General features: G+C 41.1%; 1 protein-coding gene across 1 annotated transcript in view; it reads left to right on the forward strand.

The window, feature by feature from the left end:
- bco2l (beta-carotene 15, 15-dioxygenase 2, like) overlaps nt 1-17,008 on the forward strand; it is a 74,229-nt gene that overhangs the window by 14,022 nt on the left and 43,199 nt on the right. The window contains exons 2-3 of the mRNA XM_034170017.1: nt 14,206-14,383; nt 14,470-14,681. Of these exons, the coding sequence (XP_034025908.1) occupies nt 14,206-14,383; nt 14,470-14,681 (390 nt within the window). The remainder of the gene's footprint in view (nt 1-14,205; nt 14,384-14,469; nt 14,682-17,008) is intronic.

The following is a 17,008-nucleotide window of genomic DNA, read 5'->3' on the forward strand; positions in this document are numbered from 1 at the left end:
ATTGAAAAATGGAGCTATGGGGACATCTAATGATAGAAAAATTGTACTAGCACCTTTAATTTATTTTATGCAGCCACTCTGCTTTGTGTAAGCCTGATCCACAGAGGTTAATATGAAAACTAGAGTCTGCAGTCACACTGAAACATGTCCCGGCAAAGAGGCATGGCTGCCATTTTAGATCAGGGCAACTCAGTTGGCAGCGCACACAGATGCTCAAAGAGTCTGGTCAAGAAGCAGGTGCAAAATGCTGTAAAGCTGCACATGTTGGCAAAGCCACAAACGGAGGAAGAAGAGAGACATTTCCTTCCGTAATTAAACAGTTTTGGTTATTGTTGTTACTTTTCCATGAATTTTGGGCAATAAACTGGTGTAAAGCGTCATGCTTGTGTATGAAATTTGAAACCACCTTGAATCGAATTTTATTCAAAGCTGAATTTATTCAGTACTATGCAAAAAACTAACTTAATTAACGTGGACCATATGGATTTACAACCCCATTTCCAATGAAGTTGGGACCTTGTGTAAAATGTAAATAAAAACAGAATACAATGATTTGCAAATCCTCTTCAACCTATATTCAATTGAATACACCACAAAGACAAGATATTTAATGTTCAAACTGATAGACTTTATTTTTGTGCAAATATTTGCTCATTTTGAAATGGATGCCTGCAACACATTCTCAAAAAAGCAGGGACGGGGCACATGCACACACACACATTGCTGCTGCTGTTTGAACCCTAATTGCACTTTGTTTTAATTTCACAGGCAGAGATGTAAGAAACATCAGCACTTTGAATTGTTTCAGCTCCAAGGTTCTGCTGCTGAAAGAATATGCACAATGTCTCATTAACAGCTTCACAGCTTTTACTCTTTCTTTGCCATTACCTAACAGATGAAAACTGGCTGTCAGGTCGCAACAAAATGAACAGAGCTGAAATGAAAAAGACCGGCAGGAAGATGACAGCTAATCCCAACAAGGCCGTTTACACGCATGCTGGCATTTTTAAGTGCCATGAGGGAAAAACTTTTGTTCAAAGAATAGCTTGTTGCAACTACAGTTGTGATTGTGATTATCCAATAAATGTAAAAAAAAAAAAAAAATAAATAAAAAAAACCAAAGCCTGGCATGATTCTGCAAAACACATGGGCTGTAATTTTCCAGAGACTCAAACATGAAATGTTCCCTCAAAATCACATCACAGATCCAGCCATCATTTGTAATGATGCAGCAATCACAAGGAAAACTCACAGTTGACTCATTTAATGCCTGCAGTGGTTATCGTTCAGCTGTATATTCACTTTATTTTTATCGGCCGTTGTGCCGATGTCATGGAAATTACCAAAATCCAGTTCTGCTGATTGACTGTACAAACTCAGCATGTGGCTTCAGTGTTACACAGCGAGTGTTTTCTTGTGCTAATCAGTGTCATAGGTTTTACAGTTGCCTTTATGTGTCTAGATATGAGGATATGAGCAATCGCTGGTTATTGGATAACTCAAGTCAGGGTCACTGAAAGTGCACGACCTCATTCACACATGCACAAGATGGTATATCACTTTGAAGAATGGAGGTTATCTTTTGAAGGTATTCTAGCAGTGTCTTGATTTATAAATATCTCTATATTATAATAGCCAAGCAGCCTCTGTGTGCATGTGTGTGTGTGTATGGCTTTGATCACGCAAAAACCATGGAGAGTCGACATTTGTCATTTGGCATGCTTATACATTTTGGGTCAAGGATGAAAGCTGCAAAAACAGAAAGTTGATAGGACGAATATTTTTGGAGAAATTAGCAATTTTAGCTAACCAATAAACAGTGGATGCTGTGCTGCAATGCACTATGGGGGTTTTGAAGATTCAAATGTTGTTATTGTGGTTTATGTTAGATTAACAGTGTTGTTAGTGTTATTGATTTATTGTGCTTTTGTAGCTCAATTGGTTTAGTCAGTTTAGATAAGTTTCATGTTGCTCTTACCATGAGCGACTTAAGTTTTATGTTGGTAGCATGAGTGAAATGTTTTGTGGTTTTAATGTCTTCAGCCACTGTCTTTGTTTGTCAAATTAAAACCATATGCTGACATCACCTGTGTGTGCGTGCATGCAACTTCAATCAGGGACAAACAGAGTACATCTGACATTTGGTGTTTGACATGCTTATGTATTTTGGGTCAAGGATGAATGGTGCCAAAATGGAACATTGATAGCACTAATAGTTTTGGAGAAGCTATGAATATTAGCTAACATTGCTAATTACATTTTGGACTCACACATCATTCCAGCAGGGGGCAGTAAATCATTTTATATCAAAAGCATGAGTGTAAGTGCATATAATTGTAAATATGTTAAAATACATGGATGACACAAGGAAGTGAAAACGCTTATTTCCATTGTGGTCCATTTAAAAATCAAATGGCAAAATAGAAGTAATAATAAAATAAAAATAATAATAATGATAATAATAATAGTGTGTATATGATAACAACCACCTAAACCATTTCTAAATACATTAAGACAGTAAATAAACACTGAAAATTACATAATGAACAGGAAATAAAAGGGCTGAGGTCCTCTTCTAAAAATTATTGAGGTCTAAGGTTCTAAAAACATTCTGGACTCACATTCCACCATTCCAACTCATTGCTTTGGGCCCCTTCAAATATAGCGCAAATAAGTAGGAATCAGGGCGAATCACGGTGAAACAGCCTGAATGAGCGAATTACGAAAACATCGAGCTGGCGTCAGGAGGGACACACGGTTGGGTAGGCGTGAATGATGCCGCTGCAACGGTTTTGTGCACACTCATGTGCATGCATGAACACAATGCGAGCAGCTGGAGAGTGTGGAACCACATCGCTCCTCAGCTGTGGAGATGAAAAAAATAAAAACAGCTGGAGCATGTGGAACCATATCATGCTGCTGATGTGGAGAAAAAAAAACTACACACCCTCTTATCGAGCCAACAATACAAGTATGATGCTTCTGTGCCTCTGTACATGACTCATGGTCACAGATGCACAGTCATGAAATGACATGAATGAAGCAGTGCACACTCATTCTATCTTATTATGTCCAGCGGGTTATATAAATAACTACTACAATCACCAGACACTGACAGATTAGATATTGGTGTATAATTACTGAAAATCACTGTGTTGATATAAATAATAAATAAAAGGGGACCCGATATAGAACCCTGCAGTTAAACAACCCTGGTTACATTAAAAATAAATGCCACTTGCAGGATTCATACCTGCAATTTACAAAAGCTGTGATTAACAGACAGAAACTTTACCACTGTGCTACAATCGCAAAATGCCTAAAATCAACAAGGCGATAAAAGTATTTTAAAAAAAGAGAGGTGACATTCAGATCGCTTGCTGCGTGACCACATGATCTGACTGTCCGTTTCACCTGAGACAGCCTGTCAATGTGTGTGCTCCAGCCCATCGCAAAAGCAATATATGTTTTATATATTTCCACGTGACGACAGCAAGCACGCACACGTGTGTCACAGTGGACAATTGTTAGGTCATGTCTGTCAAAACACGATACATGTTCTACAGCTGTTACGTCCAGGACCGGAGATCTCAACAGTTGCTGCTGTTGGCAGCCAGCCATGCCCCACTGTCCGTTCAGCCCACACACCAAAGTGTCGCTCTTTGTTTCCGTGTTATGTGATTTTTTTTTTTTTTTTAGTTATTTTGGCATGTAGTAATTGTGTATTTTGTTACTGTAGTAATTATTTCTGTTCCTGTCCTGACGGTGGTCTCTGTGTTTTTAATGTCACATGTCTTGTGCACTGAGCCATCATTTGCAGCTGTCACTGAGTCTCTGTGAGTCTCAATCAGCTCACAGATGCCTCGCCATGTTGTGTGCACTCTGGCTGGCTGCTCCTCATCTGTACATACATATCAGAATTTCATGCAAGTGTGCCACCTCTCCCCCACACACCAATACATGCATGCCACATGTGTTGTGAGGTGAACTGGGGAGGGGGGGGGGGGGGCAACACATGTGCAACACATGCTAGCAAGTAAGTTAAGGCAAGTACAAAAAAGTAAGTTCTTTCAGCTTCTCCCTTGGGATCACCACAGAGAAGATACAGAGTGGGGAATAATAAAGGATTATTATATGGCTGTGATGCTACGCACGCTCTGATTGGCTAATTACCGAGCATATATTTTCCCATATCGGACCGATTTCCATGACAATCGGTCCGAAACATGTATTTTCTTTATAAACCAGAAGCTAAAAACGCGATTAGAAAAACCAAGTCGGACATGAACGTATTCCATAAATATCTAAACAGCATCTGAAAAACACAGATTGAAAACTTACCAGCTAACGACCGGACCATCTGTTAGCAAGTTCTTTATGGAGGTGAAGCAAACAAGTTGGACTACGAGCTGTCAGCAACTTTCATATTCGGGCGATACTGTCAGTTTGCATGTTTATATATATAACAGCCCTATAATAAATAAATTATTAACCTCGTGCTCGGTCTGTATGGGGAAATATCAGACTGAGGTATTGACAGTATGGACCAAGCGTGTTGTTGCTGTTGTTGTTGTTGTTTCGGCTGCTCCCGTTTGGTGGGGATCGCCACAGTGGATACAGCCGGATCTGCATTGGTATTTGTCACAAGTTTTATGCCAGATGCCCTTCCTGACGCAACTCCAGTTTCACCCAGAGAAACACACACAGCCCCTGGTGTTCCGAAGAGGTCTCCCATCCAAGTAAGATTTAACCTGCGTATGCCGACGTGTTAAAAATACGTTGAATACGCTGGTGTACATCTAATAAGTTATGGGTAAGTTTTGTGTAAGTTAAGAGCACATTGAAGCAGGCTGGTATATGTTGTAGTACGGTGAGTTTTCAACATTTTCAACATTCTTATGTTATATCATGCCTTATATACTCGTATAGCTATATCAAACATCCCGCATATGCAGGCCATTAGAGGTGGGTGATACCGGGAATTTTGGTATTGATCCGATACCAAGTAAATACAGGCCCGGTATCGCCGATACCGATGCCGATACTTTTTCATATTTAAGCTTCATAGATCCAAAGGATCCAAAAGACAGGATAGAATTTTGCCAAACATTGTTCATGACAACAAAATACTTTATTATCACAATCAACATTTTTGTTTAAAAATATCACTCAACACAAATCAAAATCTGAGGTAGAGGGCTGACAAACCACAATACAAGGTGCCCTGCTCCATGTTGTATGACACAGTGCAGCGCTGCTCTTACAGACAGAGAGTAAACTTTGATGAATCTGCGTGCACAGCAGTCAGTGTGTGTGGGAGAGAAAAAAGCTTGAGTATTGATCTTTTTACACGAGGATCGTTCAATATCAATACCAGTGTTGGTATTGATATTAGGATCGATCCGCCCACCTCTACAGGCCATACATTGTAGGTACATTTTAATTTAAACTTTATTTAACCTGGTTAGTCCGACTGAGAATGAGATCTCTTTTGCAAGGGAGACCCTTGCAATCCCTCACACAATTCCTTCCACACTTTCCTTCTTTACTTCCTGTCTGCAGTGTCCAAATATTTAGCAAACATTAGCTGAGCATGTTGAAGTGATAATTGTATTGATTAGACAAGATCAAAGTCAGTGAGAAATGGTAAATGGACTGCATTTATATAGCACTTTTCCATCTGTATCACACGCTCAAAGCGCTTTACAATAATGCCTCACATTCACCCCGATGTCAGGGTGCTGCCATACAAGGTACTCACTACACACTGGGAGCAACTAGGGGATTAAGGACCTTGCCCAAGGACCCTAAGTGATTTTCATGTCAGACTGGGATTTGAACTGAGGATCCTCTGGTCTCAAGCCCAACACTTAACCACTAGACCATCAACTCCCCAATGTGACTGAAATCCCTCTCTGATGCTACATATTGACAGCTTTAATGAAAAAATGTGGGTGTGTATGTGTGTACACCTATGACAGGCCTGTTGATTAGTTACAGTACCCGCAGCAACCGCGACGCATGCACAACCTCCTCCACATGCCCCCCCCCCCCCCCCCCCCCCCCACACACACACACAGACACACCCATAGGGTGGGTTTTTGCTAGTAATAATAGCTCACATCACTGTTGAGTGAACTTTGTACAAGTGTACTTTAACTCTGAAGGTATAATTTTAACTGTCCATGAGTTGTGTGAGAAATGAGAATAGGCAGCGTCTGTGACACATTGTCACATGTTATCACTTCACAGCCAGAAGGTCATGGATTCAAACCTTAGTCACAGGTCTTTAGGGTATTGCTATAAACTGAGTGGAAAAACAATACTTTTAACTATGAGCAACTTTTAACTATGAGCAGCTGTTAAAGTACTTTGTTGAAATACACTTTCAAGCATCATAAAGTAACACTGGGAGTATCAAGTCTTTTACATTTGGAATGGTGTACTTACTTAACATTGAGGAATTTGTTCCGCACCCATTTCTGAGTTTTTTTTTTTTTCTTCAGATTTATTTTAAATTAGTAATGTAGATCAGACCAGGCTAAAGATTTTCATTGAATCAACAGGACCTGTCTAATATTTTCAAGTTCACCTTCACCTTAATTTTGCTTAACTTGTTTTGTTTTTGAGTGTCCATACTACAGACGGAGGTGGAAACTCTATGAAGCTGACGCACAGACGTTTGAATCTGCAGGGAAGGCTGGCTGGCACATCTTTGCATTTCTGATGGCTGGGTTTCCCATCAGATAAGAGGCTTTTAATTGATGAAAGGACAGAGTTATTTTAGCAGTTAAGACCAGACAGTGTGTCACTGAATTTTTTACTGACAATATACCCTAATGGGCAAAAAGTGATTCAATTTTCAAGCTCATAGGTCAAAGGGCAAAGTCAGGAAAAATTCCGATCTTTAACATTGAACGAATCAAATTTCTTTCGTGTTTAAGAGCATTATGTAGGATGATATTCTTTATCAACTGACAAAGTTTGATCCGGATCTGAGCCACATCACAAATTTTGTGGCCATTTAAATTTAACATTGAAAGCCCCATTTAATGTATATTTTGTAGAGCCCGACCGATATATCGGCCGGCCAGTATTATCGGCCGATATAAGCCCTTTTCAAAGTACTTGCTATCGGCCGAAATTTTGCAGATAGAACGCCGGTAATTTCTCATAAACAGAACAGTTACTGAAATAATGTTTGTGTTGGCAATGTAAAATATCCTTGCACCGTTTGTCCAGTAGATGGAGCTCTGACTCCATTCACCTGAGAGCTGTTTACACCCCTGCTTAAATGTGTTCATCACCGGCCCCTGTAGTTCGCTGTCACACTGCACTGATCGCTGACAAAAGCATACAAGTAAGTTTATAAGGATGTTGTTTGTAATAACTTTGCGATTAAATTCACCCCACATTTCTCCTGTTTCAGTTCAACTCAGTTTGATTAACTCAGTTTATGTAGTAATGTGTCAAATGTGCTTCATTGCGTTGGTCACACTTTTTATTAAGCCCACGTTGTGTAGACCTTATTTCTAGCATGAAAAACTTTTGTTTACTGCTAAGAGGTTGAAACATTCAGATTCACTGGTCGTCCAGAAGGGTTCTGGGAATTACTGCCATTCGCCATTAACCCTCTGGGGCCGAAGCCGTCGTATACGATGGCTGGGACCAAGCTTTCTTAAATTGTAAATAACGTTTTAATGATATGAGATAGAAACTTCCTTTTTTTTTTTTTTTTTTTTTTATGGAAAGTTAACTCCGCAGACGTCTGATCCACCATTGGCCATCTTGGTACTCCTCATAGAACATGTGTGATGACGTGCGCAATGTGAGTGTCCAATTGGAATTGGTTCTCCGTCACATGGTTTTCCAAAATCCAGTCAATTGTAGGGCAGATTTACCTCACGTGATATGGCAAAGATTGTTTTCAGTAGCCCGTTTGAATAGCCCCCTAACTGCTCCAATTGCATTTTTGCATTTTTTGAACTTGAAAATTCTTCTCTGTTATAAAGTTAATCAATATGAGGGCAAAGCTTCAGCTTTTAGCTCATACCTTTTTGGTTAACGGCCCAAAAAGAAAATTTTATTCATTAAAAAAAATATATATATCGGCTGATTTATCAGTTATTGGCAAATCATCCGATTTACCGATTATCGGCATTTTTTTCATCCAAATATCGTTATCGGCATCGGCCTCAAAAAATCCATATCGGTCGGGCTCTAATATTTTGCATTATATCTTAATCAAACATGCCACAATCACACTCATATTTGAAAGTGAGATGCAGACTGGCACTCACTATCGCCTGACAAAGTTTGTTCCAGTGTCAGTTTTGTCACAGACCAAGCGGTCCGCCCTGCCTTGCGCATGCGTCATTAGTCGCTGATTACAGTTTATCACGTTGTTTCTGCTTCAAACTGCACTCCAGTCATCATCTGTCTCAGCAATAGATATCTGAAGCTTTGGTACAACAATCATTTCGACATAAATTCACCATTATTTCCGTTAATAAAAGCGAGAAGAAGCGATCAGAGTGCCGCAGCTACACGAGCAGCTAGCTCATCCATTCACTGCACGTTAGTCATGTCAAAGTATCACAGAGTATCGCCTCGTTTCTGCTTAAAACTAACGTTAGAATGATTTAAGATGTTTTACTTTGTCATCTGATGGTTAATAATTCGATTAATCCATTTGATTGCTTTGGGTGAAGAGATTGTCTCAGACAAGCTGCTGAGTTCTGAAATGACGCATGCGCAGTGGAGGCAGGGCAGACCAATTTTTAGGGTCAGACTGTTCAGTCTGCGACACTAGATCTGATCCGGATTGTGGATTTTGTGGAAATTTTAATTTAACATTGAACATTTAATGTATATTCTACATTATATCTTAATCAAACATGCCCCGATCGCACTCATATTTGAAAGAGTGGTGCAGACTGGCAATCACTATCACCTGACAAAGTTTAATACAGATTATGGACATATGAATTTAACATTGAAAACCCCATTTAATGTATATTCTACATTATATCTTAATCAAACATGCCCCAGTCACTACCAGGAGGTGGTAATGGTAGAAAATATATATATTTTTTCAAATATGCTTACATCCACTTCAGAGATTGTGCATTGTGTTTTGGGAGATATTTCATATAGGAAGTGGGTGTTGACCATGACAAAAACCCCACCCCATGCAAAAAAGAAAACTGCAATATATACTGTAATTTTAACATCTTTTGAAATATTAGAATGTAATTGTTTTGACTTCATGATTAGTTTTGATGAACCCTGCATTGAACACAACATTCAAGTTTATGATATATAATACTCCTGACTTGGTAGCACTTGTTTTAGAGAAGTCACAAAAGCTACATAAGTACTGATATTATTACAGTGATCATGCAATTACACATGTAATTTCAAGTCACAGCATGGCAAGTTGTAATAAATCAAGTGTCATGGTCAAGCCAAAAACAAGATCTCAGGCTAAAGAATTTGATAAAACCTTTGACAATGGTTTATGTTTTTAAAGTTTTTGAAGAGCATGGCCTCCTCCTAAGTTTTGTTATTCACACAGTGTGACTGAAATAAAACTTTTGACAATGGTTTATGTTTTTAAAGTTTTTGAAGAGCATGGCCTCCTCCTGAGTTCTGTTATTCACACAATGTGACTGAAATAAAACCTTTGACAATGGTTTATATTTTTAAAGTTTTTGAAGAGCATGGCCTCCTCCTAAGTTCTGTTATTCACACAGTGTTACTGAAATAAAACCTTTGTGAAAGAATTGTGTTTATAAAATTTTTTGAAGATCATGGACAAACTTTACACATAGCCAGATAATTGAAAATAGACCATACTTTGTTACATTAAATGGGTGGGGGGTTATTTTCAAGATATAGGATTAATTTTGATGCCAAAATACTGGTATTAATATTGTGAATCATTTCCCAAGTGGATGTATTGAAATTCTGACTTGTGATTTTACCACCTCCTGCTACAATCACACTCATATTTGAAAGAGCAGTGGAGACTGGCACTAATACGGATTATGGACATTTGAATTTAACATTGAAAACCCCATTTAATGTATATTTTATATTATATTTTAATCAAACATGCCCCAATCACACTCATATTTGAAGGAGCAGTGCAGACTGTCACTCACGATCGCCTGACAAATTTGTTCCAGATGTGATCCGGGTTGTGGATTTTGTGTACATTTGAATTTAACAATGAAAACCCCATTTAATGTATATTTTCCATTATGTTTTAATCTCAAAAGCCCATTTGATGTACATTTTGCATTATATGTCAATCACTCTCATTTGTGACAATGAGGTGCAAAGTGGCACTCTCAATAAATAGACTAAGTTTGATCTGCATCTGATCCGTACTGCGGATTTAGGATATTTGATTCTTTTTTTCACGGCCAGGCCGAGGGGTAACCGGTGGCATTAACATAAGAGTGACTCCCCCTCCTTCCAGCCCCCAAGGATGACCAACCACAAGGTCTCCTGTTTCCTAAACAGGAAACAGGAAAAAACAGTGTCAAAATAAAATGGCTTCTCACCCCTACTAACAAAAGTGTTGGACTGCAGTGTCCTCAGACACACACAATATCAGTCGGGAGCTGGAAGCAGTTGGAGCCCTGGATTGTGGATTCAGCCCACTGATCTGTATATAACACTGGATAGCTTATTGGCCAGTTGTTTTTTTTAGCAAACCGGCCACCATATTACTACTTGCATGTTCCGCTCCTGAACGCTCTTTTCTGTTGATCTTTAACCAGGTGCACGCAGCTTTATTCTTTGTGATTTTGTAAAAACAATTGCCTTCATGTGCAGCTATAAATTGCCCGTTCAAAGTCTGAGGACAAACATTTCACCTGTGAGTATGATTGAAATGGAAAGTAATGAAATGAGTTCTATCCCTTATTCCAGCATATAGGCAAATAAATAAATAAATAAATAAATCAATAATAATAATAATAATACTAATAATAATAATAATTGGCTTGTGTGTAGCCACCTGTTGAGTTTTGTGTTGGACAAAGAATTTTAAGGCAATTATTAGGTTTACTTGTGCATAGTTTTGGAGCTTTAGGCATTGTTGCTACGAGCTTTATTACTAAGATTAGACTGAAGCTCATAGAGCTATGTGTAATAAATATTGTCATTGCAAGGGAAAACCAACTGTCCTGCAGCTAGTGAAATGGTGTTTTATTCTTCTCAGTGCAACTATTAAAAAAATCCACAATTATTCATCCAATTTTCTTCTTGTTCAGTTTTGTTCATGATATGGTACCATCAGCCATAGGATAGGATGAATCTTCGCTATATTTTGCAGGTGGAAGAAAGCAGTCCTCATATATATATATATATATATATATATATATATATATATATATATATATATATATATATATGAAGCATCCAGCCCCTCTCCAGGAGTTGGGTACCAGAGCCCATGCTGTGCGTGGAGGTGAGCCCGACTATCTCTAGTCGGTATCTCTCAACCTCCCGCACAAGCTCAGGCTCCTTGCCCCCCAGCGAGGTGACATTCCACGCCTAAATTTCTACGCCTTCGGGTCGGGGACAGGTCTCTCACCATTGTCTCGGCCTACGGGCTGAGCAGCAGTGCAGAGTACCCGACCTTCCTGGAGTCCCTGGGAGGGGTACTAGATAGCGCTCCGACTGGGGACTCCATTGTTCTCCTGGGGGATTTCAATGCCCACGTGGGCGGCGACAGTGAGACCTGGAGGTGGGTGATCGGGAAGCACGGCCTCCCCGATCTGAACCCGAGTGGTGTTCAGTTGTTGGACTTCTGCGCTAGTCACAGTTTGTCCATCATGAGCACCATGTTCGAGCACAAGGGTGTCCATAAGTGCACGTGGCACCAGGACACCCTGAGCCGGAGGTCGATGATCGACTTTGTAGTAGTATCATCTGACCTTCGGCCACGTGTCTTGGACACTCGAGTAAAGAGAGGGGCAGAGCTGTCGACTGATCACCACCTGGTGGTGAGTTGGATCCGCTGGGAGGGGAGGAAGCCGGTCAGACCTGGCAGGCCCAAACGTATTGTGAGGGTCTGCTGGGAACGACTGGCGGAACCCTCTGTCAGGGAGGTCTTCAACTCCCACCTCCAGGACAGCTTCTCCCAGATCCCGGGGGAGGTTGGAGACATGGAGTCCGAGTGGACCATGTTCTCCACCTCCATTGCTGATGCGGCCGCTCGTAGCTGTGGTCACAAGGTCTCTGGTGCCTGTCGCGGCGGCAATCCCCGAACCCGGTGGTGGACACCGGAAGTAAGGGATGCCGTCAAGCTGAAGAAGGAGTCCTACTTATCTTTGTTGTTGTGGACCCCAGAGGCAGCTGACAGGTACCGGCAGGCCAAGCGGGCCGCAGCCCATGCAGTCGCAGAGGCAAAAACTCAGGTTTGGGAGGACTTCGGGGAGGCTATGGAGGAGGACTATCGGTCGGCCTCGAAGAGATTCTGGCAAACCGTCCGACGCCTCAGGAGGCGGAAGCAGCTCTCCACCAGCACTGTTTACGGTGCGGGTGGGGAGCTGTTGACTCTGACTGGGGATGTTGTTGGGCGGTGGAAGGAGTACTTCGAGGATCTCCTTAATCCCATCGTCATGTCTTCCGAAGAGGAGGCAGAGACTGGGGACCTAGAGGCGGACTCATCCATTACCCAGGCAGAAGTCACCGAGGTGGTTGGAAAGACTGACTAAGAGTAAAGAGTGATGACAGCATTTTTTAATTATTATTTGAACGTATAGACCCTCGGTCAAGTGATCTCCTGCATACCACAAAACCAAACCAACAACTGATCTGAGAAACGACACGAGACAGTAGATTAACCCCACATAAACCTTTCATGTAGATATACAGTGGTCCCTCATTTATCGCGGGAGTTACGTTCTAAAAATAGTCCGCAATAGGCAAAATCCGTGAAGTAGGGGTCCGCTGGGTGTCCGCTGCAGCGTTATTTTTTACAATTATTATAGACGTTTTAAGGCTGTAAAACCCCTCACTACACACTTTATACACTTTTCTCAAACAGGAATTAACATTTTCTCACTTTTCTCTCGTGTGTAAACACTCTCAAAGTTCAAACCTTAGTAGAAAAATAAGACCAACCTGTTTTCAGGCCCAAACATTTGTTTGAGAAATAAAAATAGAATGTTTTCCTATAAATAATTATGATGGCTTTTAGAACTAACGAATTAAATTTTAACGATCAACCTACGAGGTTGGACACATAAGAAATTATTAATAGTGACTGACCAGTATTTCACAGTTCCTCTGATCGCGCCTCTTCGTCCTGGCACCGTGCCACTGTCGCGCCTTTTTCCACTGAGTCAAACCTCGCTGCAGGTGTGTTTTTTTGAGTGAAGAACACAGTTATGGGTAGTTGTTGGCGATCTTTTTTCTTCTGGGCGAGAAGATTCTTATAAACAGACATGCAGAACACAATGCGCGTGCTCTCCCTTTGCGGTGCCGCAACAGGTGTCCCGTCATCTCGACAGAACACCGGTCTGCTTGATGAGGACGCAGAGCACAATGCGCTGTAAAAAAAAAAAAAAAAGCATGCAAAATTGGACTTAAAAAATCCGCGAAACTGTGAGGCGTTATATTTTCCAGTATTTTTTTTTTTAGATTCTGTCTCTCACAGTTGAAGTGTACCTACGATAAAAATTACAGACCTCTCTGTTCTTTGTAGGTGGGAAAACTTGCAAAATCAACAGTGGATCAAATACTTATTTTTTTCACTGTACCATTGGATAAAATAATACTAGACATGTCAGGAAGCATATTTACTTCAGAAAATGTGAAGTAAAATTCTAAAACAACTCAAAAATGCAGCTACTTACTGTAGCATTCCTCTGTGGTGGTGCTACGGCTTTCCACTAAGTCCATACAAGTTGAACGTTGATGAGCAGTACACTCTTGCTGTTTACCACTGAAGTAAAATTTATTCACAAAGTCATGGCCAGAAATTCAGATCATTTTGAACACACTGGGTTTGTAATTATAAATCAAAATCAATAAAAATCTAACTGAGGACTGTTTGCTGGCCAGGGTTTTTTATGCTATTGTGATCATTATATCTAATGATTAGCACTCAGTTTATTACTGTGCATTTTGTTGTAGACTTTAACAAACTATGATCCATTTAATGACTGTACTCTCATCTCGCAGTACCAAGCAGGCTGCGATGTCCGCAGGCTGCTGGCCTGGAGAGCATTGCACCTCTGGTCCGTTCTGCACAGGAAACTCCTGATCCCATCCCCACCACCATCCAGGGAACGATTCCCTCCTGGATCAGTGGGAGCTTCCTGAGGAATGGTCCTGGGAAATTTGAATTTGGAAAAGATCGGTATTTGAAGAACTCATGACTAACATTAAGTACTGCATGTTGTACACCAACACCATGATGAGTTGTTTTGTTGTGTTTCCTCTCAGATATATCCACTGGTTCGACGGCATGGCACTGATGCACAGGTTCCACATAAGTCAAGGCAATGTCACCTACAGCAGCCGCTTCCTGCGCACGGACTCATATGTCCAAAATTCAGAGAAGAACCGCATCGTGGTGTCAGAGTTCGGGACAATGGCTGCACCTGATCCATGCAAAAACATCTTTGCTCGCTTCTTTTCTCGCTTTCAGGCAGCAAGTATGTCTTTTCTTTAAAGACAGCATACTCAGCTTGTGTACTGTGGAGGGCCACTGTATTATTAAACCATTCATTGTGTGTATGGAGGTAACAATGTAGCACGGACAGATTGCTGAATACTAAGTAACAAATCAACAAACATTCAGGCAGAAGAATATTGATACTGTTTTAGCTGCAGACTTCCTGTCCTTGTTTCATTGTGTGTGTTCGAGCCTAAACCAAAGCTGATATTGTATTTGACCAAGGCTATTAACAGTAAAATAACAGACATGTTACTCGGAACAAAAACAAAATCAGAAACTATATTTTGAATGTTCCACAACAAAAACATTTTACTTGAAGTAGTGGCAACTGGATAATAACTCTTCTATTTTTTTTTATTGCAAACTAAAGTATTTTCTTTTTGCAATAACTTATAATAATAATAATTGGCACACAATTAAATGAGTTTTGTCCCTCTTTCCAACCCGAGAACGACAGCACAGTGGGTTAGTGGTTAGCACTGTTGCCTCACAGAAAGAAGGTCATGGGATTGATTCCCACCTGTGGCCTTTCTGTCTGGAGTTTGCGTGTTCTCCCCGTGTTTGCGTGGGTTCTCTCCGGGTGCTCCAGCTTCCTCCCACATCTAAAGACATGCGAGTTAGGTGGACTGAAAACTTCAAAAATTGTCCAGGTCTTCCTTGTAAAGAGATCTCTATCTCAGTGGGACTAACCTGGTTAAATAAAGGTTAAAATATGTAAATATTGTGCTTTGTATGAAGAGCAATTGAGAAATTTTGAGCCTGACCAAGAAAAAGTAGGGCATGGTTCTCCATCTTTTGCATTCTGAGAATCAAACATTTCTAAGGGCCCCTTCACACATAGTACGAATTTGGTTTAATTGTGCATGAAGTGCACATCAAGCAGGAATCGTATGCAATACGTGTAAAATCGAAGCTGCCTCCAACGCCTCGTATACCTGTTGCTACAACTATTTGCGCACACTAGCGGCTGAAAGACAGAGTGTGTGCTGTGAGAGCCTATTGAACCCTCTCGCAGCAAGTGTTGCCCAAATTCCAACTGACACGCATGAACATCTAACACCGCTCGCTTGGCACTTAGAAAATGTGTGGCCATTTGCACTATTAGCACGACAACAGTCAGCAGACGATCACTTTTGAGCTGGATGTGAAATTTGTCGAAGTACCCCCACAAGTGTGGCTTTGCAAACAGACACAGTGACCTGTTGGTGTGTGCGCTAAACTAACAGGGGGTGTGGCCACCGACAGGAGCAGCTGTGGAGATCTGGGTTCTGGACATCCCAGCTGGGGAACACGTGCCGTGTTTGGATGGACATGAACTAACAACTATCCACCGTGACGCATGTGTGTCTGCTTGCTGTCCTCCCGTGGACATACATAAAAACATATATGGCTGTTGCAATGGGCAGTGAGCGCGCACACAGGACACACATTGACAGGCTACCCCAGGTGAGATGGACCATCAGATCATAACACGCAGCGGTCGATCTCAATGTCATGTCACCCACGTGAGCTCTATTCCACATGACGCGGTGTCTGTCCTGCAGCACGCAGACACACGTGCCTGGCAGGACATGTGCAGGCCAGCTGGACATGCGTGGGGCCAGCTGGACATGCATGGGGCCAGCTGGACACGCTGTCTGGACATGATAAGAGTGCCCTGTTTCTCATTCATGTCATTTCATGAATGTATGTCTGTGACCATGGGTCATCTACAGAGGAACAGAGGGATCACACTTGTATTGTCCGCTTCATAAGAGAGATTCAATAAAATGCAGTGTTTTTATATGATGTGTGATTTTATTTTTCTTAAATATGTCCATGTCCTTCTTGATATCAGGCATTTTCTTGCACCTTTTATAGGATAGCGATGGTAGCTCAGTGGTAACGTTTCTGCCTAGCACTCAGAGCTTTGGGAAATTGCAGGTTCAAATCCCGTGGGTGGCATGTATTTTTTCTTTTTTAAATTTTCACAGCAACTGCGCGATGTGTAACCACATCGCGCAGTTGCTTGCACTGTGTTTCCGCTTACACGAAACCATCACAGCGGCATCGTTCACACCTGTCCATTGGCTCAATGTTTTCATGGTTTGCTCATATATAGGAGCTGTTCCACCATGATTCACCCTGATTTGTAATTATTTGTACTATGTGTGAAGGGGCCCTAAACATCACACCCAGTAAGTCAAAACTTCACACATTCTCAAGGAATGTTGGTTTCACAGAATGCAAATGATGAAGAACCACGCCCTACTTTGCGACATATACCTTATAAATGTTTGTCTTTGACAACAAATTCATCAATGT

The sequence above is a fragment of the Thalassophryne amazonica genome, chromosome 5 (assembly GCF_902500255.1).
Source record: "Thalassophryne amazonica chromosome 5, fThaAma1.1, whole genome shotgun sequence".
In the NCBI taxonomy this organism is placed as follows: Eukaryota; Metazoa; Chordata; class Actinopteri; order Batrachoidiformes; family Batrachoididae; genus Thalassophryne; species Thalassophryne amazonica.